Raw genomic sequence first — 26,648 nt, 5'->3', positions numbered from 1 at the left:
TTAGAAACCATTCATGCCATTCTCTTATCTCTTATTATAAGGAACAGATGTATCCATGTCTGTTTCTTGTTAAGAAGTACTGCCAGTTTGGCTAAATTATGATGTTTGCCTCAGATGTTAAACAAAGTATATTCCGTTACAGAATTCACATGTGTAGTCACGTATGTATAAATGATAATGGTCATATTTTCAAAAGACATGATGAGTAATTCATATATGTATAATTCCATTACTTTATTTTATATAGGAAATAATAATTGTTTGTGAGATAAAAATGGCTTTTATTCTCCTAACTATTAGTTATTATGTGTGGATTCAGTAAAGAATGTTGTACGAAGTACGAATGTGATTTATTTACAAGAAGAACTTACATTGTTTTTTTTCTCATCTACAACATTATCTAAATCGACTGCAAATAAACAACCATTTTAAATGTTTTTTCTGAATTCATTTGCGATAAAATTGATTTTTAGTTACATTTTTTTAATGAGTGATACGAAATGATGGAGAATTGGTATTGCAAAGCAGTAAGGGTAATATACATTTAACGTATTTTAAATGTACAATATCGACTACTGTCAATTCTAAAAACAATGCGGATATATTTCTGGAACGGAAGATTTTACGTAGAAAATAATCGAATATAAATGGATGACGTGCATTGGGCGATATTTGTGTCTCAACAATGAGCTATATAAATATTCACTATTTTGGCTGACTGTGTATTGTGTACATATTGTAAATGATTCCCGTGTTCCTCATTTGACATTTCTCCGTGTTAAACAAAATCTATATTAATGCACCATCTGATCGTCCATTGCTTTCGCGATCCATTCTGGCTCCGTTTGAGCTATTTTCTCGATAATTTGATTCACTTGATAACATAGCGATTGTATTTGTTTGTCCCATGTAGGTAAAGTCTCACGTGCTATATGGAAAAATAAGACATATTAACTTCTATAATTTGTGTGCGTAAAGAACGAAAAATACTTACAAATTCAAAAATTTAAAGCAACTTACTTTCGAAATGTACTATGGAATCGATTTGATCTATATATCCATTCATTCTGCCTTCAGTAATCATTTGGCTAGCGATTTTTTCCGCTTTAGTAGGTGGAATATCCAATAAAGCACCTAATTCTTCGAACGAAATGTTGTTGTACAATTTACTAGCGGACAATAAATTATGTTCGATAACGGCACGGTCGAGTATAGTGGAACCTAATCCGTCGATAGTGGACGCTTTCTGGTGAGGTTGCAATAATGCTTCAAATTCCTGCAATTCAGAACGCCGAATGATACGGTCCAGATACATTTTCTCAAGAATCGAATAAGCCGGGAGTTGTTGGCAGCGTTCGTCTTTGAACAACGTAGCCAACATCCGACTTCTCTGCTGTCCTGTAAGAAGAATAAATGTGAATAATCCAGTCTAAGAAATGAAACGAGCGTAAGGTTGATCAATCGCTTGCCTGCAGAAGCCAATACTGTGCAAATCAATGCATTTCTAAGAGCAGTCATGCGTTCATCTTCATGAATGATGGACCTATATGATAACTCATTGTACCTCTGAGCTGCTTCTATAAACTTTCTTCTATAATCTAGTACTCTTGCATAGCATACTTTATAATAGATTTGTAACTGTTCGTTTTTAGATTCGGCCTATGGAACAATGAAAAATTAAATAACTGAAATATAAGAAAAAAATAAGTTTGAGAGAGAGAGAGAGAGCGAGAGAGAACAAAGGAACTACCTGTAAAAGTGATGCTCGATTGATAAACGCTTCAGCCTGTACTGGGTCATCATCTTCCAAATATAATCTAGCAATTTTAAGGTAAGTTTCGAGTTTGTAATCGATAGTATATTGCCTGAAACGATTAATTTCGTCAATGTCACGTGTGTAAACAATAACAGAAGTTGACTGATGTATGTATATGTTACTTTTGTCCTGTTTCCAGTGGTATGCCAACTAAAACATTCGCAGCTTCTCGCCAGTTCTGATTACGTTCATAAATATCAGCTAAATGTTGCCTTATGCTAGCTACTTGCTCTTCAAAAGAGATCACACGTGGTTGAACCTGTATAAACATTGCATTATTTTAACCGAAATACGCTTTAATATCTAAATTACTCTCATTTCCGTCTCATTATCAATCGAAGAATAAGATTTACCTTGTCTAGCGTGTAATGTGACACAGCTTTTGATATTTCATCGGGCAAGAACAGTAAACGACTACTGACATCGGTCAGTACTTGTCTTGAGATTACCAGGCTCACGTTTTCGTTCACAACTATAATAAAAATTTATTTAAGAGGGTTATTTCTCTGAACGTAGAATGTATGCATTGACAAACTGATACATCAACCGTCTGTGTCCCAACACTAAACTATGGTCAGTACTCCAAGATCTGGCTTTTTAATAGAACTTTTTACATCATTCATCTTTCCTCTTTTTTTCTCCACATTGGAAAATGTAAGAAGTTCAACTAAAAAGTACGCACCACTAATCTTGTCTCACGTGGCTCAAAAATGATTACGTTATTATTACATGAACATTTCAATATTATATCAAAATAGAACAATATATTAGGTTTCGATTACAGATAATTTTTATGCAAACACAGTACTATCATGGTTCTAGTAATCACAGTACTGTCTATCCTTCACGCGTTTACTTTCTAGACCAGGAGGTCTGCATTCCTCTCGTAACCTGTCCGCGCGGCGTGTTAAGCGCAATTTTTTTCGGAGGACATTACAGTGCCCGTGCGACGGTTCTGGTGCGTCTCCGCGTGCGCGCGAAGTGCCAGCGGGACAAAAATAACGTACTTGCTTCGATGAACGTCTTCAAGGCATCGACTAGCTCCTCGCCGGAAGACAACAATATCGTGTCCAGGGTTGAGCGGTATCTAAACAGAGAACGACACGCTCGTGAGTGTACGATCGGAGCGTGGCTCCGTTGTACTCGACGCACGTACTTTTCGGCCTGGTCTTTGTGGGAACCGCCGGAATGCGCCAAATTACTGAGTTGTTGACGCACGGAAGCCACCGTCACCACCATCTTCTCGCGCGATGATATCACTTGCCACTGCTGCTGCTGCTGCCGACTTCTGTGGTTCCGTGTAAAAAGAGGTCCGAAAGATGCTCGCGGACATGCTCGCATTTCAGGAGGCTCGTTCGTCAGCGCCTCAATGTACGCAGAACTACGTAGCCGATATACGATATTCTCGATGGGTAACGTGCTGAGCGCGTAGCTTCTGGTTCCGTTCCGTGCTACGTTCACAAATAAGTGATGAACGATAAATCAATAATGCGACAATTATATATATGCATATCAAATGGGTTTCTACCACATTTTGGGAGCTTCCAAGCAAGCGACACAAACGTCGTTCTATCTTTCTTTTTTTGGCAATGAGTAACAAATACAAAACGGCTGGATTCGGGGAGCGCGCTATTATAGCGCTATTTGCTTGTTCTATCCTTGTTTTACACCTGATGAGCGATAAAGACAGAATGATGCAATAGCGCTAATAGCGCGCTCCTCGAATGCAGCCAAAGACACTTAATTCGGTTTTAACTTTTTTTTTATTAAGCGGTATCCATATAATTAATGTACAGAATCTAAGCCGATTTTTAGTACTTTTTTAATTAAAAAAAAACCTAAATTTGAGAAAGTATAGCTTGCTAAAGTTTATTTGATGACGGCAATTTCAAAAGGTATGACGCCGCGTCATTTCGCATATAAGGTATGACGTCACAGCACATTTTTATGTACTATATTTTCTTCAATTTTGAAGATATTGCAAAAATTCAAAAAGTTTACAAAGAAAGTATCCCATGATCTGTCAGACTGCTTAATAAAAAAAATTTATGTTAAAACCGAATTGTGTCGACTTGCGTAGCTTGCTGCTCCCTTTGTTGTTCATTTTCATTTCTTCAGTTTAATATGTTCTGCAATAGATTAATTTTTTATCGGTTCGTGAAAAAGTATTCTCCTACAAAGGTAATAATATTTAACAAATGTGGTCAAATGGGTATAAAAATTATGCATGATACAAAATTTAACATTTTTATATTATTATAATTTTTTTATTATGGCAGCCAAGATATCAAGACAGGATCATTTTTCGTTGACATACATCAGCTAGAATGCATGGTATGATCAGCGACAATTTTCACGTATCGTACGTATATCTTAATTGATACATTAATCAAATATATCATTATTAATAATAATAAACTTTTATCGATATGATAACACGTTAGGAGCCTAAGGAACGTCTATTCAGCGTCTTTGCACGTTTTGTGCTCCAGACACACGTCGTAACAACACTTTTCCCTCTCGTCGCACTCGTGATCGCTGTCGCAGTGTTTAGGCGGCTTATACCACTCGTAACTCCTGGGACAGTGGGCCCTCAAGGGCGGGCAATGCTTCTTCGGCTTCCACTTCGTCACGAGCTCGTGCCAAGGCTGCTCGACGACGTGCGGCTCCGCGGCGATGCCGAGCCAAAGCCAGGGAAAGAGGAACGAGTGCCAGCCGTGCTCCGACGAGTGCTCCGACGAGGAATCGCCTTTCCCGTTCGGGCAACAATAGTACCGATGATTGCCCATTTTGCACCAGTACTTGCAAGACTTCGTGTAGGCTTTCGTCAGAATGGCGAACAATAATAGGAGACACAACGAGTTTCCGCGCATGTTGAGGCGCTTCCAAAAGCAACGATGAAAAACGTTTCGCTTGATCGTCAGTTATTTTACTTGGCCTCGCTCTAAATAGTAAGTCCTGTTTAAAAAAAAAATTGATTATTTAAAATATGATAACCAATGAAACATGATAATAATAAATATAAACAATAATATATTTTCCATAAGAATTTTTTATCTCATGGACATTCTTCATCTACTAACTAAATAATTAAGTATAATTTATACTCAATATTTTTTTTTTGTTCAGAAATATACGATAATGATTGTATGCGTAAAATTAGCTTTGAAAATTATGATAGTTATAGATCGAAGCTTCCCCCTGTTGCACAAGACGACTAATTTTGTATAATTTTGTGTAGCGTGAGAATCTTTAGAAATATCTTGAAATTTTTCTCAAGGTTTGCACTTACTTGCGGCACGACGGTCTACGATCCAACCGACGACAGTTCCTCGTTTAGCGTGTCTTATACACGAGAGAGAAACACGCCCCTACCCGGCGAGGAGGGTTGTAAATCGTGCGACACCTCCCAATAGACGTCCATCATCGGACAACGAGCGAGACACGTTTGCTCGTGCTCGATTTCACATGTCAGCTTTGTAAGGTCTCGTCTCCGACGGCTACTCGGAAAAACGTCGGGAAATGTCAGAAACGAAGGACACGTCATGTTCGCGTTAGAACGTCGCGTTAGAATCACCAGGGCCGAATCTACGAAGCAAGCGAGCGATTTTAAATCTTAACGTCGCGAGCGACTGATTGGGTGACTCCTTAAAACCTTACTGGCATTTAATTATCCCTTATTAATTCCCCATATCCTTCTCCGATTAGAAATCGATAGAAGTAGGATAGAACGCAATAGTTTGGTCTTCTCAAATTTTTGTTTATTTTATGAACGAAATTTTAAGTATTTTACGGTGGTTAAGAGCGAAGACATGAGTCCTCTCCGTGTTGCTAACACGTTAACTGCTATGGTGGTCATTGATGACTGATGACCGGCGCTATTAAATTTTTTAAGACACTTATGAAAAATATATATCATCAAATACAGAATTTTAAATAACACAGGCAGATAACAATAATATAATGTAAAAAGTGCGTTATTTAATATAAATATTCATGAGAATATACAGTTTTATTTATTCAAATATATTTACTTAATATTTTATCATTATTATATTATTATAATCACGATAATGAAAATTCTGCTGTAGTTCCCAGCGTAAGTCGTACAAAATTTGTGTGGCAGTCGACGTTAAGCGTTAATCAGCAAAACGCGTATAAATGCGACCCTGAAAACGAGGCGAGGTTGCGCGAGCGCGGAAATTTTTCGTCCGCGATATTTCGCGGAGGAGCCGCTTGCGGGACGTCGACATAATCGCCGGCCCCGATTTACTTCGTCGGGCGTGCTAAAAAATCGCCTTGTTTTCCTCAACGCTCGCACGTTTCGAAGTGGCACGAGATAAAAACGTGAGAAACGGAACGGTAGTAAGTACGCCCCGTTCGCGGGATTCGGAGCTCGAAGCCGGCGAGATTTACATCAGTGATTTGATTCCCCAACGCTGCGAATACGCGAGAAAGGATCTTTTTGGCTGCGGTCCACTTGACGCTACAAATGCTTCGAAGCATTCCTCTTCTCTTTTCCTTCAATGAAGAAAGAAGAAGGAAGAACGTTCAAAAGAATTTGTAGCGTCAAGTGGACCGCAGCCTTTGTCGAGGAGCATCGCGCTTTATTCGAAATTACAATAAGCGTACGATATAAGTATGACGTCGTGCCGATGGTATCCAAATACGAGCTCAGCGAAATTAGACACCGATATTAATTTTCGATAAAATACCCGGTGATGTACTACAATGTAATTAAACGATATTTTAGTCATTTATTTTCCCTAGTAATATCGGCATTGTGGTATGCATGGCGGCATCTGGACTTTTGTTTCTTTTCGAAGAGTTCGAAATAAAAAAAAAGTCATGCGACGCACGGTGCAACTGACCGAATTGAAGTTGCAGCGGATCAGAGACGCGGACGTTACGATCCGCGAACTCCCGGCCAATCAGCGACGCGTATTTCGAACTTTTCGAGCTAGTTAACAAACGGTCGCCGAGTCGGCGGTACGCGGACGGCTCGGTCGCTTAAACAATTTACTGAAAATCGACCTCGATCGTCGGATTCGCGCGCGAAAAAGTGGTGGATCGCGGGTGCTCGCCTCACGCGCGTCTAGCAATGCATCGTAGTGGCGACGAACGAGGCCCGGAGGGCGAAGCGAGGACGAGACGAGGTGGAGGACGACGAGGCGCCTGGAAGGAGGGTAGCCGCGAGATCTGGAGTTCGGCGAACGGGGAAATGCTACTACCCGGGGATACGCATAGGTAAGTGGTCCGACAGTAATGTTATTCTCGAATTTATTCCTTCGAAAGTCGCAAATATATATACATCCCCCGATGCAGCGAGATTAGGCGAAATCTAATTCGCCGTGATCTAATAAGTACAGACATGTCCGGAAACTTTCAGTACGTGAAGTATAATTATATATTAGAGTCAAAATATTCCGTTTAGCTGGGTGAAAATAATTTCTGTGAGAGCACTTTGAGTCTCTTTTACTGTCATTTATTTAATTATTTTGCTTATCTACTAATTATTATTTATATACAACACAATTTTAATTTTGTTATTAGAAATTAAAAATTCTGTTTAATTAAATATCTCACTGATCTCTCTATAACGATCCATATGACGGTAGATCAAACGCGACGGAGTTTATATATCTCGCGTATGAAGTTGAGGTTTTGGATTTGATTATATAATTTATCATAATTAATTGTGGTATGATTGCGCAATATATATTGAGAGGAAATAATACTTACATTGTGCAACAATGACATGATAAATTACTGTAGCATCACTGCGTATGCGTAATATACATATATTATGGTATATACATACAAAGAATCTGGTATCTGGAAGATACCTTCCATCTAGAGAGAAATTAATACTTGTAACGTTTGTTCTAAAAACGTTTTTGTGTTTAGAACCCTTTTGAGGCTTTCAACATCTTGTCCTACTTCTAATATTTTCAAGATGTACAATGTTACGTTACGGAAAACATTCTAATACATAACTATAATCGCAAAAGATTAATGTGGAAAGACTTTCGCTGTATCTTCTTGTCCATTGAAGATTTTTTTTCATCTTTCAAGCGCTTGAAGGAAGTTTAAAACTATTAGCCATATACTCTATCCCCTATAAATTTTCATTTATAAAAGACAGAAACTAATTCTGCACATTGAATTTCTACAAATTTATTACATACGTGTAATAAATTACATAAAAATTTCGCTACTCTATGAATCGTATGCTACAGTACGCTCGTTGCGGTACCTACATGCTTCGCAGAAATTTACATCGCGTTTTAATTACACCATTAATTTCACTTGTTATATTACAAGCTACGTATATTTTTTTATACACAGATAACAGAGATAGGAAAGTAGAATTGTGCTCTCTCATCGAAATAGCACTTTTACTTTACTTTAATTAATAAAAATCGTTCTAGATAAATTTGTGCAGCCTTGCTCGTAATAACGCATATATCTTATGTAACATCTGAGCGTTTGTGTAATGTTGTGTGTAATAAAGAAGAAAAAAAAATGCTCAGCGCAAAGAGAAACGTATACTACAGATATTAATATACTGTATGAACACTCGCCATTAAATTGTCCTAGATCAATGTGAGTGCTTCTTTTGGTTCGCGTCGTTCTGTTGTCGGCTTATTATCATATCACAATATCATAGATAAAATATTAGGTTTCTGTTTTACGTCTTAAATTGGCCGTCATTTGTGGATTATAATTGTAAAACCCTGAGTAGTCACTAAATTAAACAAGTATAATACAACTAGCTTCTCCGTCTCATATTCATCATCTCAAGATTAAAAGATCCATAAATCAATATCAAATATTTTCAGAATTAACATTAAACTGATAAGTATCTTCTCTCTCTTTTATGTGCAGAAAGTAAATTTCGCAATAATTTAATACTGTTACTTATTATAATATATGTATAGTCTGGCAATAGGATACGATAAACTAATCGGAATTATCTGTGGTCTTTTTCTATCCTTAACTAAATAATAAGTTTTTAGTAGCTAAATATCATTTTACTATTTACACTTGCTAATTAGTGTCTGTACAAATAATATCAGGTTTAAATATATATTAGCCTGTTTGTGTATAGGAATGGAACCAACACCATTTGCAACAATTTTCCGTACGGTATTCATAAAAAAATATGTCTTTGAATTGCGCTCACATTGTAATAGACTACAAGTTACAATTAATTCATATTGAGGTCAATATATAATCATCATACAATTGCATATAGATTACGTTTGGAACTGGCGAGAATTGATAAAAATTGATGCCAAGAAACGTACTTACGGCAAATGATTTCTCTTAATTCTGACCAATTCCCCATGACTCACTGTTAATACTTGGGCGATTTAATCTACTTTTATGTTTTCAATTGGAGTCATTAGATTATACCAATTTTATGGGATAAAAAATTGCCAAGAAATATATCTTTACATTTTTTTTTAGTGAATATCAAGTTAAAATGTAATCCTCAAAAGATCAATATCTGTCTCACTAATGATATCAAGTAATATCATTCGCAATATTTTGTATTCATAAAAAACATGTTATAAATTATCTTGAATTATGAATAATTGATGTGTACATGAATATAAATATCAACTCCAATTGAAATTTTATAGAGAGGCTCGATCGCATTTAACTATAGCATGCGGAAAATATTTCATCTCGTGGAAAAATAAATACATTCTGTCTCTAAGCCGTCCGTCGCTTTACCTTCCAATACATTCGACCCCGTAGTTGTCATGTATGACCAATACTTCGTACTCGAGGTAGGGCATTTCCTGGCCGTTCAGCGGTATATAACACACTTGGTGATTCGGTTGTATCTTGCCGATGTGATAGATACCCTCGTGCAATACCCTGCCGACGAACAGAGCGTAACCATCCTCGGTTTCGCCGGCAGGTAAAGCGTGTAGAGGCACGCTACCCTCCCAGGATTTCACCCAGTTCACGTCCTTGCCGCACAGCACCTGGAATTCTCGCTTCTCGTGGGCATTGCCGCCCCAGGCGAGCGTGCAGACGTTGTCGCGAATGCCGCCCGGTGTCACTGTGCCCTGATGATGCGCTCGGCCGATGTACAAACCGTCCTCGGAGGCCATTACCGCGTTCCGAGGCAGTCCAAACGCCTCGTTAAAGTCCACCCAGAAGTGGCACGTGTCCATCAGTTGCTGCCTGATGGCGGGTGACGTGAACTGACATTCTGGTGGCACAAGTGTTAAAAAGAATTTATATTTTCTCGTGAACAATTTAGATTGATCCATATAGGACGTTAATGCACATTTATGACGTTTGATTATACTGCAATTTAGGAATGTTCAATATTGGGAAAAAAATAGTAAAACAAATTTTACAACAATGTATCATAATGAGTTAACGTACCTTCAATTATCCATTCCCCGGTTGCACCCCAAGCAGTACTAACTCCTATATAATTTATGACAAATGGGCTTCTGTCTTTATACGACATGAACGGCATATCAAAATCATCTTCGCGGCTAACACTTAATAGTCCATCGCAAGACCATCTGTAGAATAGAAGTCGATTAAAATGGGAAATGTAGTTTTATGTAATTCATATTCAGATAAAATGTATAATTTTCTCTTACTGTATGAAAATATCACATATCTCATCAGGGTTCAGTATGTCCCTGGTGTCTGCTTCTGCCACATCTGGTTCGGTATTATTTCTTTTTATCGCCGACATAGTGTTTCCCCATCCACCAATAATAATCTGACATAGTACAAAATTATATAAGAAAAAATACTTTTATTCTTTAAGAATTGTTATTAAAAATATACGACATAAACGTAGCAAAATTAATTGTTGCATAAAACAAGATAGCATTACCTCATATACATTGGAGTCACCCCCGAGGTGTGTCCGTAAGGCAATCCTTGCATCGTGGCTAGCTTTAATGCCTAAACTAACGCTGTTTTTTGTGATGGGTATGTAACGGTAATCGAGACTGTCCGCAGTGGTAATTCTGACTGAAAAAGAATCATCGGACAGTATAATAGTGAGGCTAATTATTTTTCTGTTAAAAAAGCCTAAGCTTTAAATAATTATGAGATATATAATTTATAACGAAACTCACTTGGACTCATTTTTTGAAGAGCCTAGAATTCTTTGAATGTATACAGGAATCAATAGCAAAATGACTCATATTAGTCATACACGGCTCGCATTTCCATGGCGCCTTGTCGTCCACACATCTGACGAATCGTTATGTCTCATTATCTCGATCGATTTATCACTTAAAACAAATAAATAATCCATGTTTAAAGTTCCGCGTACAAATGTATAAATGTTTGCTATCGATGATCAATATACTACGTCGCGAATGTAGCGCAACATTTGTGATTGTCTCTATCCCCCATCTCGAAAGACGCTTAATTCCGTAAAAACAATCATCGTATTCAAAAGGAATGTAAGTCGTGTGATAAAAGACACGATGGCATTGAGAAACGATCGTGAACTTGTGTATTTTGGACAGCTCCGAGTGGTCGGGTCAGGTCTCAGGTCGATGCGACGTGCCGAGCAACATTATTCTGCGGGTGACGCAACATCGAAATTCGAGCACGTGCACGCGGCGACCGTCGAGACGTCAATTGGCCCGATTGTTCGCGCTCGAGCTCGACCTGTCTCGTTACTCCTTACCGAGGAGAAAAAACTCATACGTCCGTGAACTCACTGATAATAGGCATGACAGCTCCGGCTGGTATCGTCGCCGCTTATCGGGAACGTTTGCGACGCGATACGGGGAATGCACGAGAGAGCGAGCGACCCTGTCCAATCGAGAAGACGCGATCGGACGACCGTCACGCGGGTGATCGCGTCGCGAATCGCGAATTTCGCGATCCTCACGTCAGTCACATCACATCTCCCACACGAGTGGACGGGACGTCCCCACACAGTACAGTCCCACTGTTGTTGGGTTGGGAATGTTGGGAGTTGGGATGCCGAGTGCCGACAACATCGCGATTCTGTCGACGTATCGATACTTTCCTCTCGATGTTCCCAGCGATAAATTAGCGCGCCGGTAGTTTTCGCCCGTTGCCGCAAAAATACCGATTACTTCTGTCCTCTGTCAACAATGAGCTGTAAGCGCTCGAAGATACGTTAATTTAATAACAGCTTATAATATCAGATTACCGATGGTGTCGACGGTGCATCCCCGTTTGAAATAAAAGGTCTTTGGGTTTGCGATATATATCGCGCGCCAAAAGTCAAAGTTCGGGATATATTGTTCGAGATATGCAAAGTGTTGGCTTTTAAACACCGTACAATATATTCGCCTGAAGATACGATCGTATCAGCTACTTTTTCTCGAAGGTCAAGATTTTACTTGCATTGGCTTAAAGAGAGTTTCGTGCTTGGAATTAATTGTGTTCGACTTTCCATTCCGATTTTACTTTCTGTACTCTATGACGTGCGCAGGTACACGGTGTTACTAAAAGCTTATAAATTATTCAATTCTTAATCATCAAGAAACGCAACTTAAGCACATATCTATATCTAATAACCGTAAGAATAACGCGTAATGATAATTACATCAATTAAAGCAACTTCTTACCTTGTAACAATTTAATTTAAAGCTTATTTAATTACATCTGTAATTACATTTCTGCGTTCAATTTTTATATAAGAAGGATATAACATTTTATTTTTTAATTTATATGCGTCACGTATTTTTATAATTCTGACCTGAATTATAAATCATATAAAGTGAGCTTAATTTTAATTAGCGTATATTTAAATGTATTTAAATGATGAATTTAAATCAAATTGGAAAATATTCAATTTTATTCATTAATATTAATATCGTGTGCATATTTTTCTCCTTCTTTGTCTTAAAAATTAATTAGTTTAATATATCGAATATGCGATACTCGTGCACACATATACAGAATTGTTTCCAACGATTCGAAAAGATACACATTATTTTTATATCAAACGTTATATCCGCATGCTAACGTTGAATATAGCACGCATGTAAAACAATAGAGACATTGACATTTACATTCAACCTGCCTGGGTCATTGCCGTCCAAGTATACCTATTGAAATACATCTGGTTAACTTAGGATCAGTGCGCTTGAATGAATACATGCGAACGCACGTGCGTGCGCGGAAAGTAGAAAGCATTAAAAAGGACAACGAGCAAAACTATAAACGCTGGACATTGGACAGGTGTACTTAGACATATACGTACTATTTCGACTTCCGTGAACAAGTGGCAAGGGATTGTAATTTTTTCTGCTTCGTCTACGAACTTTCGAGCTGGCTGCACGAACTTGAAACGCCGCAGATACATCCGGCAATTGTACAGACACACGCGAATTGTTCCAATCGAGATTCATTTCCTCTATGCACTCTTTTATTTTGCAATCTATCGATTAACTCTTTATCAGGAATGATATATTGATTAATAAATTTTACTTTATTCAATTTGTTTGAGATTGCAGACTATCCCTTTTACAGAATAATAATAAAAAAGACTTGCGATAGCCGCAATAACACATAAATGTTAAATACAAAGTATTATTGATATGGTTAATTTACTGTGAATAATAAAAAGAAAATTAAACGTTTGTGAGTGAAAATGCAACGCTTTCTACAGTAAAAGTTTCAAACCGTGAGAAATAAAGTTCCCGCATTAAATTTGCTATATTTAAGGGAACGGAGAAAAACTTTCTTTTCCAGATAGCAGCATTATTATTCAAGCAAGACACTCGGTTTACGTATGTATGTAAAATACATCTTAAATATCCTCCGGCCGGAATTTCAATTAGTTAAACTCAAAGATTTCCGTAGACGTATATCCAGATATTCATTAATTGATAATTAAATCGAATCGATTACATGATAAACGATTAAATGAATAATTTGTTATCATGAAACTCATACATGAAACTTTTATATTTCATTAAATTAAGCAATTATAACTATACCTCGCTGTATAATTGAAATCGAAGTTATTTCCAACAATAGATAATATCTCGATACTATCTTTAAGAAGTGTTGGAAATTTTATTGATATTTTGTTGGTACTAAATAAAATAAAATTATATACATATAGTATATACACACACACATACTATTTAAAAAAATAATTAAAATAAAAAGAATCGTATGAGAATGATTTTTATCGTACTATTTTATATTTTTTACAGTCTATGATTAATTACACTAATATCTTCTGTGCTCTATTGAAGAAATAGTAAATAGTATACTTATTAATAGTACAAATCATACGTAATTCATGCGTGCATCTGATCACTGATGTACCCGGGAACTTGTGACTAAGGATATCCTTTCTCATATAGGCCGTTATGAGAACTACTTATTCGTTACTATGTCGTGCAATCACAGTGATGTAAAGAGTATACTATGATACAGCTGATTATCGTAGTAGAGTAAAGGCGGGGACAATTCTTCCTAGATTTATTCCGTGGAACCTTCGTGCATTATAGGCATGTAGGTAGGTCGCAATACTGCACCTCATACTTCACTATGCGGTTGCACAGAGAGGTGACCCATTGCTTTCCCTGTAAAAGCGAAGAGCTAAATCAGGTTGACTCGTTTCTCTCCGCTCTGTATGGTCGGGTCCCGACCAATGTCACATCAGTATGTGCGCACCGAGATCGCTTTTACCTTTTCGTGAGGCGAGGGAGTGGGCTGCTGGGGGTATAAAACAGAAAACAGCGCTTTTGCCCGCCAATATGTGTGTAGTTCCATTTTAGTAGACACCAGAAAGGTGTCTAGTTTTTACTCGATTGACACTGAGCTATTGTTGATTTTGTTGAGACGTGGCGAGAATCAGTATGTTGCTAGTAAGTAGATACCAAAACTCAAGTGACGTAGAGGATATCTGCAGAGTATTTCGAAAAGCAAAGTAATTTAGCACGTTTATTATACATCTGCGTGTAATGCTACGTGTATGTATTATTTGTCGGCATTTAAGAATGAAATTGGAGAAATAAAAAAATATTGTATTTTCTCTTTAACAGTCAGAAGATATCTTGAATAAAGCTTTGTTTTGTTGCCTCAATTTTCGAGTCGTGTATATTACTTTGCTTCTGAAATAAATTTTTGTTGGAATAACTCGCGCGTGATTATACAGGCAGTATTTTCTCAATTTTATATTAGGTCGATTAGTTTTTCACGAAATAATTTATCTTTTTAGAGCGCAGTGATAATTTGTTGTATGATAGTTGCGAATGCGGAGCCGCCTCTAAACAGTACGTATTGATGAAGTTGCATCTAGGTTTTGCTTTCTATATATTTTTAAAAAATCTTATTCATGCAAGATTAATGTCCATTTCTACCTATGCAGATTAACTTTAATCTCGATTTAACTTACTCTTTATCCTTTTTTAAGTTTTAAGAATTAGAAAAAGATAAAAAGTAAGTAAGCGGAGATTAAAGTTAATCCGTATTGATAGAGAAATGGACATAAATGTAATACTTTTTGAGAATTTAGAATATTAGCAATATATTGAAATCTTCAATTAGAAATAAATTGTATCACACATTTCAATAGAAACCCGATTTCGTTGTAGGCTATTCTTTTACTGCAGGCGATAGCAATGGGTATGATTATAGTAACACCGTTACTAGTAATGGATACTTGGGATCGAAGGATGGCTATCAAAACGGTGGAAGCTTTTACGGTGCTGGAGACACCAATCATAAATTATCCAACCATGTCAGCAGTCACTCGTTAATTAACGCCGGTAGTCAGGATAATATAGGAGGAGGTAACGCAGGAAACAGTTACAACGGGTATTCCGCTAACGATCACGGAAATGAATATGCAGGATATTCCAATACCTATGAGAATTCCGCTAGTGAATCTTACAATACACCCACTCGCGCAACGTCTACGCCGCTCAGAGGATATATTGGCGGTAATAATAACGGGGAGTCGGCCTTTAGCGCGTACACAAGCGATTTGGTTCACAAAGACTCCGATTTCGGTCAGTACGCGGCTAGCAGCACCAGCAGCAGTAAAAGAATACCCGCTTATTCCGGATACAGGCCAACCCGGATATCAGATAATTATCCCGAAGGCTCTACCGATAGCGGCGTACAGGGATATCTCGGTTCCTCCGGCTCCTCAAGTTATTCCGAAAGTGCTGATCAGATCTACGCGCCTTATTCGTCAGGCGGTCTGACTAGCGAATACTCGTTTGGAAAGCTGAAAAACGACCCGTTGAACTTGAAAGGAGGCAACAAGTACAGCGGCATCTTTTCCATTCCGTCCGAGACGCGTTACACGCGAGGAAGCGCCGGGCACGTGAGCTATAATCGCGACATACCGTCGTTCATGTCAACAGGTTCCGGACAGTCATTTCTGGGTAGTAATTTCCCCAAGACGCACAGTATCTATTCGTCGGGTAAACCCAGTAAATACGGCTACAAATACTTGTCTCGCTACGCTCCGAATAGCGGTGTAACTTACCTGCCAAGGGAACGCGATGGTTATTATATGCCTGTCGGCAAGGGTAGTGGGAAAGTCATCATAATTAAAGATAGCAGTCCGAGTTATACCGGTCGTGTTTACTCCGACGACCCGCTTTACGCTGCCAGCAGCAGCGTAAGCGGCTACAGAAGTAAGAGTGGTTTTGCGAATGGTTTCTCCGCTTCGCCGAATTTTGAAGGATACATTGGCAGTAGTACTTACGATGACAATCCCGCTGTAGTTAGACGATACAGGACCAGTGGTCCTATGTTTTTGCAAAAGTCTATTTATCCTTAATTAACTTATTCTTTCGATTTAAGATCGTATTTAAATAGTATAGCACGTCGATATGTGTGTTTGAGATTTGTATATATATTTATTTTATAAGTATTTTATAATAGGGATTTCTCCAATATGTTATTCAGAATAAAAATGTTGTTCAATTTTTCGTAAATGTTTAAATAATTATTTATATTATTACCTTTCTAATCTCTCAATCATATATATTTTCAAAAATTTGTAACTATTATGCCATACATTAATAAGGTATTCTTGATACGTTTTTTTTTGCCAAGAATCCTTCTTCTTCTCAGAGAAACTTTGCGTTTTCTTTTTTCATAGAACCAAGAGATTATTGATTAAATAAAAATAAAGTTTTTATAAATTAAACTTTTTAGTAAATAATAATACTTATTTAATATTAATCGGTAAGTTATACAGAGCAAATAAACACGTTTAAGATCTGTTTGTATTTATTTTTTAAATACTATCTAAAAATTACATTTGTATGTTATCTATGATAAGTATACACTGTAGGCATTGATATTGTATAATAAAAATATTTTAGTTATTATACATACACACACACATCTAATTCTATAAATTTGATATAATAAAATTATATGATATTTTAATGTTCAACATTTTTTTGACGTAATATTCACGGAGGTGTCCTTGATAATTTAGGCTTAGCTAAAAATGCCTCTTCTTCTTTAGCAAGTTCAGGATCATTTTTCCATGAAGTATCATTAATTATATTGCTGTTACAGTTATTACTATTCCTATAAACAATTCTGTCACTAAATAGATTTGTAATAACCAGGAAATAAGCAGAAGCATTATTAACAAACAATAAATATAAAGTTTATTCAATATCATCATTTGGTATAAAAATACGTAAGTTTCTATAATAAAAAAAGACAATATTGTATGTACAAATAATACAAGGCATACAAATAATACAAAGCACATGCTTCAAAAAATAAATATTCAAAAGCTGTGAAAAATGAACCACAACTGCAACGATTGCATAAAGTATTACTCACAGCGATGCTATGCTACTGAACTTCTCCATTTCTGTAAAAATAAGATTTTGAAATTTTACTGAATTTATATAGTAAGATATTAATTATTTTATTTCTCTTTGATTATTTTCATGTTTTTTAATGCCACATAAATAATGGGAAAAATGTAGATCAATTAATTCGTATTAAATGATATATTCTAAACAATCTAAACTATCATTTCGAGCGACGCAAAGTGTTTTTTAAATAGTTCCAACAATTTTGAAATGTGTCATCTAACTGGTTAATATTTATCTGAGTTTCCATCACTTTCGTTACGTGCTCCAATTTTCTCAAGGTTCTGCGTATGTAGGGAAAGTTGTAAAGCTTTCACTGAATACTACTGCTTGTGAATTATTCTCTTAATGTGCCAAGTTCATCATTTTTAAGTCAGTTCAAAACGAGTGGCAGTATACTGGATATGCTATTATTCAAATAGCAGCTAAGAATGTGAAGTACGTACCTGCTTGGCTATTCTCGTGACCGGATACAAGAATCGTAGAAGATGTCACTGCGGTTTCACTGCTATTCCTGTAAATCGATATATCTATTAATAACGAAATAACGAAAAATAAGAAGTTAATTACAAGATTAATTACGAAGTAAATTAAATTAACAACTGTGTTATAATATTTTTTATCAAAATTATTTTGCATCAAAAATCATTCTAATTAATTAATAACACACTTGGAAGTCTGATTTTCATATAAATAAATTGCATCGTTAGGTATTCTATCAGAGAAATTTCGCTTAGGAGATTTTATCGTTTCTGAGGGCAATTTTTCTAATCCCGTTTTTCTGAATTTTCCGTCATGTAATTTTCCTACATTGATCCTATTCTCCGATCTGCGTAGTTTTAATTGATCTCGTTTATTATTATTTATTCCAAACCTTAAATTAATTTCTTTCTTAAGTTGATTATGGTGATTATCTAATCAAATTCGTATCGATTATGGTTGCTCTTTCTGATCGCGCTTGATAGGCATTTTGATATTATACCTACTATAGAATATATCAATTTATAAATATAAGTTGAGACCAATTTATCCATTTTCTGTACAGAAAGAGTAACTATAATTTTAGGACATATATTCTGTATATATAAATACCTTAACGCAGGATATGGATGTTTATTACAGACATGATTATTGCGTTGATTGTCGTAAAAGTCGATAGGATTGAGCGTAGATATTTGCTGTAGAGTCGTATCCGTGTTTACAGTCTCTTGAGGAATTTTCGTAGAAACACTGTAACACATTGCAAGCAACGTTTCTCCGTTCAATTCGCCGATATAATTTTGCAGTGGATCGTTTTCATCTAATTCACTTTCCAACACATCCAAGTCTTCCTACGGAAATGTTTAATGTCTAAATTCATTCGAAATTTATATGATATTTTTGTACTCGCATCGTATATACTCGCTTACGTTATCATCATCCCCGGTTTCGTCATTCTGCGGTGTGTTAACATTTTCATATCTCTGTACCCTCAATACATAATCTAGGTGTTTTCTGTCATACCGAAATTATTATCATTTCAAAAATAGAAGTTTTATCTTTTAATCGTATTTATGAATATAAAATTCTAAATATTAAAGCAGAGATTTGCAATTTCGATAAAAAGAAAGAATTACAAATGTGTCAAATATATTTAAATGCGAAAATTATGTTGCCCTGGTATTAGAACCCTCATATTTTATATAAACATGTATTATGCATGTACATGTACCTTATTTCCGCAGTTTTCTGTTTACTACCAAGATATTCCGATATATTCGAATGCTTAATTCTTTTCGCTTCCTCATTAATTATAGGATTGGTTAAAAAATTGTTTAGTGCTCCATTGATGTACGGTAGTGACTAATAAACGACACGAAAATTTTAAAGATATATATTAAATTTTGTAGACAAAATTTTTTCTCCTCTACAAATATATTTTCATTAAATACGCGTGTAAATTTTACTCACGGATGTATGATCTATCGAGAGAAGGACGAGCAAAGTAGACACGAGTAACGAAGATATTTTAGACGCTCTGGCTTGTGCTAATCGATGTAACGACAGGTTCATTAAAAGTGCGGTAGCGTATTCGAGCCTGTATAAACTTATGATGCGACATTTATCGTGTAGGTGATTGATCAACCATTCCAGCAGTCCGCTCTCTATCATGTTTATCCGTTGCTGTCTACGTAAAGACAGTTTTTGTAACATCGCCACCATCATGTCACACGCGAAAGGATCCACTCCGTCAGCGTAATTATTGTCGAGACAAGTAAAGGTCTGAAATACCGAGAATCGTAATTCTTTATTATCGCCATCCATCAATTTATGATCTCTAGCAACTTCCAATAAACATTGTCAAAACTTGTCTGATTCTAATATTTTAAATAATCGCAAGAACGGATGTAACCGTTAGTTTACGTAGAAACATACCACATTTACGACAGTAGATCTGACCGACAGATAATCTCTTCCGCATCTGAAGGATGCCAGGGTGTTCAGCAATCGTGCGGTGAATTGTTGCAAAAGATGTCTGGCATACGCTTCTCCCGCGGTCAGCAGACACGGTAGGATCGATTTGCCATTGTCGCTGGCAATTTGTCCGTGAAGCCCCAACAAATCGCGAGTTATGTATTCGTGTAGGACTTCGTCCTGTTCTGCCGACTGCACGAGCGTTATTTTCTAAAAAAATATAAATGAGATTTTTGCAAAAGATGACTGGATACCGTCGCCACTGTAAAGCTATTGATGATCTCAGTATACCCAACGCAATGCTTGTAACAGCAATAACTTTGTCTTCACGTCCCCGTTAATTAGATGTAACTTGATCTTTTTATAATCCAATAATTTGGGAGGTACCGGCGCTACTGAGACATCAAGTTTAGGCAGCGCAATTGTTTTTATGTCAATACGGTCGAGTTGTAACAAGGACGGCTATCAAAAAATAGCTATACATTAAAAAGGAAAAGTTTATAGAAGAATACGCCATGATCTTTCTTTCTTTCTCCGTTTTACTTACATACGAATAAGTCTCTCTTATGTTTTGATCAAACAAATCTGGAAATATTTTCATGCAGATCTCGAGTGTTCGTTGCACATCAACTTCTTGCCCTTTCACTGAATTCTCCAACGCCACCGTTAATTCCCCGGCAACGTCTATCAGTTTATGATAGTCCGCGTGTAATTTGTGAAATCTCACTTTTAATTTCTCATAATTTGTATGAATACTGTATAAATGAGACTTGGTTAACGCTAATTCACGATTATATTGAATCAATCTTTTATCTGACTTGTGCATGATCTTCGACACACTGTTAACGCTTTCTCCCGGATACAATACATCTTCTCGTGAATTATTGACAGCAATTTGATTTCCAGTAATATGCGTTTGTGTGCTTCTGTAAATGATAATGTACGAATAAGACATTTTCCAATCTCTTTACTGACATATCGAAGGAAAGGTATTTTACTTCGATTTTAAATTTGTTTTGTTGAAAAAACTATACTGCTCCTCATCGTCATGATCTTCTAGAAATATAGGTATATCCCTGTCGTTTGGCACAATTGGCACATTATTCTTTCTAATCTTATTTTGCGTAACATCCGACTCCACGGTTATTGTTTTTGTTGCTGGCATGGTTGTATGAACCTGTACTAGATTCTGCGATTGTGCTTTATTAGAGTTTATATTGTCTAAATCGATTAATTCCTACAAATTTCGTATTATATATATTTATGATTTTTACGTAATATTTTTTAATTATATATATTATCGTACATATTATTATCGTATATAAATATAATATAGAGTTCAACTATTGATCATGAGTTTGCTTACTCGTCTGTGACGTGTGATAAACGAATCTAGATTTTTTGATAACTCGTCTAACCAATCTTGTTCTAACACTTTGGAGAAAAAAGTATCTGCATAAAGATCTTCAATAAACGGTAGTGCATAAAACGTTTGTAATTCTGTATCATGTTCTAATTCCTTGCCATCCCCATTCAAATAATCTTGCAATTGTTTCATACTATTTTTTTCGATTTCAGTGGCATTGTTCTGTTTGTCATTAATAATACCTTTAGACTAATTATTTTTTAAGTATTGAATGTAACGTATAAATTATCACATTAAATTTAAGCATTTTATATTAAATATAATAATAAGAAAATATTCAAGAACACAGAAAATAATTTTTGTTTAGATAATTTATTTAAAAAATTTCAAATTACCTCCTTGCACTTTTCCGAAATAAGATCTTTTTCTGTTGAAGACAATCTCAGTGTACTTATTTCTGATGTAAGATCCATAGCAAAAATTAAAAATTGTTATTTAAACATATAAAAAATTATACATATATGTATAATATAGTATTATCTTTTTTTTACCATATTCTTTATATCGATCGGCGTGTGATTTACGTTTAGGTAGTACAGCAAAATATACGTGTAAATAAAATGTTAGCTTTTTGTATTCTTCGCATTGCTTAATATTATCAGAGAACACGTCATTCCACAACTAAAAGAAAATATACATATAGTGCAATATGATCAGAGATATTCAATTGGAATATAAATTAAACTTTTAATAACTAATATGTAAATAATTCTTTACTTGGAAAAATGTTGAATAATCTCCAGTATCGTGGCACAACATTAGTTGAACATAGGGATCTGTTACTTCTCCTAATTTATGTCCCAAATTTTGAAAGCCCATTTTTGAAGCTTCTTGAACTAAAGCTTCAGCAGTGCTTTCAAAATCATGATCCAAAAGAAACTGCGAATCATTTTTTCAATTGAAATTTAAAAAACATAGATCAGTCTAAATATAATATTAAAGCTGTTGCAGTTAAATATTATTAATTATACCTGATGTATTATTTTGATGTTTTTATCAGCCATTTGATTCTTCATGGATACAACTCAGTATGTATCTTGCTCTGCCTAGAAGTATCGTCATTAAGAAAAGGACTGTAAAATTTATAAATAAATTTTGTATATTTCGCAAACCAACACTTAAACAATCTATTTATCAAACTCCTGTCTATGTATCCTGGTATCCAAACTATGTATCAAAACGGTGATACGTAAATCATCATTTAATTATTAATATCTTTGTTTTGCTTACTCCACTGACATTCGGTTATTATTCACTTTATTCCGACACACGTAACTCGACAGGTATTCTTCTCTGACAAACTCATGTCGCAGAGAATGTGTCAGTTTAGGCTTCATTAATCGATTTTATGCAAATACACTATATATTGATCAGCATACGGCATTTCAGCAGCAGGGCAACGTGTATATTCCACGATTGTCGCAACGGGGCTCCAATTTTTTACAATTAAAAATTCGCGCTTGTTAGACGGGATACGTTTGTCACGAGCGATTTTTTTATCGCGACGTTTCGACGTCCGCGTAAACGGAGTTAGTAATTTGCCATTGCCATGTGATCCGCGGAAGAAAACAAACGTTTTGACGTTTACGGCTGCGTACTACACCGCGGAGGCTTCTGCTAGCTGTCAAGTTTCATCAATCATTCGCACGCACGCGCACGTGTGCACGCGGTCCTCGATTGCCACAGTTGTTTACATTATCGTTCATCGACACTTATCGATCCGCGCGATTTGGGATTTTTACACGGAGTACAACATACACGGCTCTTACAATTTAGGAAAATTATAAAAAATGACCGAGGAAGAGGGTTCTCCGTTGCACAACGCCGTCGTTTCAGAGGTTTCTCTCGTTACTTGATTCGTACATTTAACTCGGAGGTTATATTTCATTAGGAATCCGCTTGCAAATCACAGATCCCTGACACTGCGTGTTACATACCGAATTTTATTACCGAGGAGGAGGAGAGGCAGATTATAAAATGCGTAAACAGCGTACCGCAACCAAAATGGACGCAATTAAGCCACCGTAGATTGCAGAACTGGGGTGGCATACCGCATCCCAAAGGGATGATAGCGGAAGAGATCCCTGATGTAGGTAGACAGAGCGTGAAATGTCTTGGAATTGATTAAGAAATATAGAAAAGCCGAAAGCTCCTCTATATTTGTTACAACTTTATACGCATCATTTACATTTATTATTAAGTGAATGCATTAAATATTGACACTGATATTTTAGTGGCTTCAGAGATACATTGATAAAGTGGCAGCTTTGAATGCCTTTCAAAAAGGAATATTGCCTAATCACGTTTTAATTAACGAATATTTATCTGGGCAAGGAATAATGGTATGTTGTGAATGAAAGAGGCAGTGTAAAGTGAAAGTACATTGTATATGTACTGTATGTTTTTTCTTTGTTATAAAGTACAAATTACGTTTATCTATCTATATATCAGAATAGAGAAAATACAGAATATATACATAGATAGCGCACATACTGAACAGTAACGTAATAGTTGCTTTCCATTTACATCAAAACTCAGATAATTCTCATTTGTGATGTCATTCTGTCTTTATTATTCATTAATTCCCAAAAAGGATAGGATGACGTCACAAGTGAGAATTATCTGAGTTTTGATGTAAATGGAAAGCATCTAATATCTTCATCAGGCACACTCAGATGGCCCGCTTTTTTATCCTGTTGTAACCACTATCAGTTGTGGTTCCCATACATTCCTCGACTTTTACAAACGGTTGGAAATAACAGAGGTAGATACTGTAACATACAATAGTCAATAAAGAGGACTGTCAGGTAACGATACATATTTTAATACAATGTATATTATTCCTGCAGCAACAACAACCCAAGTTAGAATTCAGTTTGCTACTAGAACGCAGAAGTCTGCTAGTCCTACAGAAGGATTTGTATCACAATTATTTGCATTCTATAGCCGAAAGAGATGCAGATAGCATATCGGAATCTTCGATAAAAAATCTACACATGTGTGCTGAAAAGTTTACAGAGGAAGAGGTAATCAAACGTGATACTAGGCTGTCTTTAACTATTAGACATGTGCCGAAAACTAGCAAACTGAAATTAAAAATTTTTTGATACATATGTGCATTATCGAAATTTGGAAAACCTATAATAAATAATTGCGCAGAATGCCGTCGTGTAATGTCTTGTATCATTGTTGTCTAGCCTAATCAATGTGAGATGAACTTACTTCATAAATTGTTGCACAATATTTGAATTTGTACATCTGTGTTTTCAAAGCTCACATCCCTTCATCCATCATTTCTTCATTACCTTCGTCTAACATTCCTTGTAGAGAGTGTATGGAGGATATTAAAACGTGGAATTGTTTACGACGCATTTCTAATTTGTGCTCCAGCTGTTCTGACTTCTCCTGCGTGTGAAAAATGATTTTGAGATTAACCAATCTTTTTTATAACTACTATTTCAAACAGAAAAGGTTATACAGGTGGTGACATATCCTCAAACCTTTAAAGCACCCAGCTCTTGTTGCAATGTATCGAGCTTGATGTGCGTTTCCAATCGATCTGGTTGTTCATTAATGACTTTGGCCAGTACATCGTACTCTATCCTGTTTTTCCTCACGCGTTTGGCATCCTGCAGTTCCGCCTTAGTTTTCTCTATGTCTTCCTTGGCCTTCTCTATTTGTATCTCGATTTCCTTCGACAGCTGCTCGTAGCTCTTTAACTCTTCTCGACTCATGTTCGAGACTAGCCTGGATTTTTTCTGTGCAAATTCGCATTGTGCCAATTGTGACAGCATTCTTTCGTGTAGCGTGTTGTCCACGTCGGAACTGTTGATCCATTTTATGAATGATTTTAATAGCATATTAATCCTACGATCGTCTCCCGTCCCATCGCCGTCTATGAGCAGTCGCCGGCGTATTACTTCTTCTGCAAAATGAAAAATTTATATGTATGATATGTTACGCCTGCACAATATACAGTTTATTAAAAGAAAAATGTGCATAAAATCTTTTATTGCCCGAGGGCTAGTTATAATTTTTTATGGCAGTAAATATTGCAGTCGTAATATTATTTTTGAAATGTTATTTACCATCAACCATTGTTAGACGCGTGCACTTGTCAGCACTTGTAACCAAGAAACAATTGAACGTAATGTGTACATTTACACGATTGCATTAATGAAATACGCCATCTTGGCGTAGTGTTGTACGTATGTACGGCTGGGATGAGAACTTACAAGCCAAAATGCGAGTACGGATGGTAACGAGAAAAGAAATATATATTTTTGAAAAACAAATATCAACGCACAAAAAGAAAAAATACTTTTACATTTTTATATATCGATTGTTAGAATTGTAATCTAAAAAAGGTATTTACAAAAAGGACATGGAAAGGATAAGAAAAAGGGGATTGTCTTTTATCAAGATAAAATTACACAATTAATAATTAGATTTGAATGAAATTACGAAAACTTTGCGCAAATCTGCGCATAGTTTTTGAAAATTTAAAATTTATTTATTTTTTATGTAAATAATTGCTATTATTTACTCGCCTTTTCTTGTAAATAGTTAATGAATTAATATGGTTCATAAATTAAATAATGCATCTCCTAGGTATTGCAGATAAATGTAGTTCGGATTTTGCAAATAAATTTCTCTTTTGTTTGTATAATATTATATTTTGACCTTCTTTCACTCTCTCTCTCTCTATAACTACATGCGGGACGGCGATAAAACGCCTGCATAGTATACAATTTTTATTGTATTAAATACACTTTACATTTCGTAACATCACCATTATCATAAGAAATGGTATAACGCTCGAGAATATATAATATTTCGTCCTCATCAAAAAATATGTCTATCTCTGGTATCTAATACATTAAGATCATTGGTCCCACATGTGGGTCTTCAAATATATAATATTTGCAACATATATTATGACATCTACAACTTAAACATTACACCCTTCTGGCATTTTAACGTCTCTGTTGATACTTTTTAACTTAAAAAGGAAAAAAAAGAAAAAGATAATCTCCGGAAACAGAAGTCATCCTACACACTTCGTTCTTAAAGTCAGGTACATCTCAAATAAACCCGG

General features: G+C 35.9%; 6 protein-coding genes across 7 annotated transcripts; 2 read left to right on the top strand and 4 right to left on the bottom strand.

Moving 5' to 3' along the window:
• Positions 1–331: 331 nt before the first annotated feature.
• Positions 332–3,190, bottom strand: LOC112457325 (COP9 signalosome complex subunit 4). Its single transcript, XM_025020309.1, has 8 exons — positions 2,973–3,190; positions 2,824–2,903; positions 2,170–2,288; positions 1,939–2,075; positions 1,751–1,865; positions 1,470–1,659; positions 1,021–1,398; positions 332–928 (listed from the first exon to the last, which is right to left on the bottom strand). Exons 1-8 carry the CDS (start codon positions 3,155–3,157, stop codon positions 795–797), a joined length of 1,338 nt encoding a protein of 445 aa, XP_024876077.1. The 5' UTR covers positions 3,158–3,190; the 3' UTR covers positions 332–794.
• A 4,322-nt stretch (positions 3,191–7,512) lies between these two features.
• LOC112457201 (C3 and PZP-like alpha-2-macroglobulin domain-containing protein 8) lies at positions 7,513–11,802 on the bottom strand. Of its 2 annotated transcripts, none has more exons than XM_025020131.1 (6): positions 11,539–11,802; positions 10,942–11,100; positions 10,695–10,834; positions 10,453–10,577; positions 10,226–10,371; positions 7,513–10,046 (listed from the first exon to the last, which is right to left on the bottom strand). In XM_025020131.1, exons 2-6 carry the CDS (start codon positions 10,949–10,951, stop codon positions 9,556–9,558), a joined length of 912 nt encoding a protein of 303 aa, XP_024875899.1. In that variant the 5' UTR covers positions 10,952–11,100; positions 11,539–11,802; the 3' UTR covers positions 7,513–9,555. The 2 variants fall into 2 exon arrangements, with proteins under 2 accessions (XP_024875899.1, XP_024875904.1); XM_025020136.1 differs by lacking the exon at positions 11,539–11,802 and adding an exon at positions 11,324–11,495.
• A 3,493-nt stretch (positions 11,803–15,295) lies between these two features.
• On the top strand, positions 15,296–16,607 carry LOC112457755 (prisilkin-39-like). Its single transcript, XM_025020977.1, has 2 exons — positions 15,296–15,307; positions 15,390–16,607. Exons 1-2 carry the CDS (start codon positions 15,296–15,298, stop codon positions 16,605–16,607), a joined length of 1,230 nt encoding a protein of 409 aa, XP_024876745.1.
• Positions 16,608–17,177: 570 nt separating this feature from the next.
• Positions 17,178–23,091, bottom strand: LOC112457192 (lisH domain-containing protein ARMC9-like). Its single transcript, XM_025020118.1, has 16 exons — positions 22,522–23,091; positions 22,268–22,429; positions 22,042–22,171; positions 21,886–21,947; positions 21,491–21,712; positions 21,123–21,361; positions 20,672–21,050; positions 20,416–20,586; positions 20,086–20,334; positions 19,621–19,932; positions 19,382–19,512; positions 19,080–19,164; positions 18,763–19,001; positions 18,117–18,184; positions 17,636–17,666; positions 17,178–17,371 (listed from the first exon to the last, which is right to left on the bottom strand). The coding sequence occupies exons 1-16, from the start codon at positions 22,564–22,566 to the stop codon at positions 17,251–17,253; spliced, it is 2,646 nt and encodes an 881-aa protein (XP_024875886.1). The 5' UTR covers positions 22,567–23,091; the 3' UTR covers positions 17,178–17,250.
• Positions 23,092–23,227: 136 nt separating this feature from the next.
• LOC112457213 (alpha-ketoglutarate-dependent dioxygenase alkB homolog 6) lies at positions 23,228–24,711 on the top strand. Its single transcript, XM_025020145.1, has 5 exons — positions 23,228–23,388; positions 23,463–23,639; positions 23,785–23,892; positions 24,216–24,314; positions 24,400–24,711. Exons 1-5 carry the CDS (start codon positions 23,341–23,343, stop codon positions 24,655–24,657), a joined length of 690 nt encoding a protein of 229 aa, XP_024875913.1. The 5' UTR covers positions 23,228–23,340; the 3' UTR covers positions 24,658–24,711.
• On the bottom strand, positions 23,919–25,751 carry LOC112457221 (THO complex subunit 7 homolog). The gene is made up of 4 exons (XM_025020150.1): positions 25,639–25,751; positions 25,051–25,475; positions 24,773–24,955; positions 23,919–24,321 (listed from the first exon to the last, which is right to left on the bottom strand). The coding sequence occupies exons 1-3, from the start codon at positions 25,646–25,648 to the stop codon at positions 24,824–24,826; spliced, it is 567 nt and encodes a 188-aa protein (XP_024875918.1). The 5' UTR covers positions 25,649–25,751; the 3' UTR covers positions 23,919–24,321; positions 24,773–24,823.
• Positions 25,752–26,648: the final 897 nt, after the last annotated feature.

The sequence above is a fragment of the Temnothorax curvispinosus genome, unplaced genomic scaffold, assembly GCF_003070985.1.
Source record: "Temnothorax curvispinosus isolate PA1 unplaced genomic scaffold, ASM307098v1 QBEX01000740.1, whole genome shotgun sequence".
Classification (NCBI taxonomy): domain Eukaryota; kingdom Metazoa; phylum Arthropoda; class Insecta; order Hymenoptera; family Formicidae; genus Temnothorax; species Temnothorax curvispinosus.
This window is presented reverse-complemented; position numbering and strand designations above follow the sequence as displayed.

Excerpts from the sequence above, each read along its gene's own strand:
- LOC112457213 (XM_025020145.1), top strand. The coding sequence starts at position 23,341 with ATGACCGAGGAAGAGGGTTCTCCGTTGCACAACGCCGTCGTTTCAGAG. Across the intron at positions 23,389-23,462 it reads ACAACGCCGTCGTTTCAGAG|ATCCCTGACACTGCGTGTTA; the intron begins GTTTCTCTCGTT and ends TGCAAATCACAG. Across the intron at positions 23,640-23,784 it reads TAGCGGAAGAGATCCCTGAT|TGGCTTCAGAGATACATTGA; the intron begins GTAGGTAGACAG and ends CTGATATTTTAG.
- LOC112457221 (XM_025020150.1), bottom strand. Across the intron at positions 24,956-25,050 it reads AAGAGCTGGGTGCTTTAAAG|GAGAAGTCAGAACAGCTGGA; the intron begins GTTTGAGGATAT and ends TTTCACACGCAG.
- LOC112457201 (XM_025020131.1), bottom strand. Across the intron at positions 10,372-10,452 it reads ATATGTGATATTTTCATACA|ATGGTCTTGCGATGGACTAT; the intron begins GTAAGAGAAAAT and ends TCTATTCTACAG. Across the intron at positions 10,047-10,225 it reads CGGGGAATGGATAATTGAAG|AATGTCAGTTCACGTCACCC; the intron begins GTACGTTAACTC and ends TTGTGCCACCAG.
- LOC112457192 (XM_025020118.1), bottom strand. The coding sequence starts at position 22,566 with ATGAAGAATCAAATGGCTGATAAAAACATCAAAATAATACATCAG. Across the intron at positions 21,713-21,885 it reads TTTCGGAAAAGTGCAAGGAG|AACAATGCCACTGAAATCGA; the intron begins GTAATTTGAAAT and ends AATGACAAACAG. Across the intron at positions 20,335-20,415 it reads TGTTACAAGCATTGCGTTGG|AAAATAACGCTCGTGCAGTC; the intron begins GTATACTGAGAT and ends ATATTTTTTTAG.
- LOC112457325 (XM_025020309.1), bottom strand. The coding sequence starts at position 3,157 with ATGCGAGCATGTCCGCGAGCATCTTTCGGACCTCTTTTTACACGGAAC. Across the intron at positions 1,866-1,938 it reads CCACTGGAAACAGGACAAAA|GCAATATACTATCGATTACA; the intron begins GTAACATATACA and ends TAATCGTTTCAG. Across the intron at positions 929-1,020 it reads TTCCATAGTACATTTCGAAA|CACGTGAGACTTTACCTACA; the intron begins GTAAGTTGCTTT and ends TTTTCCATATAG.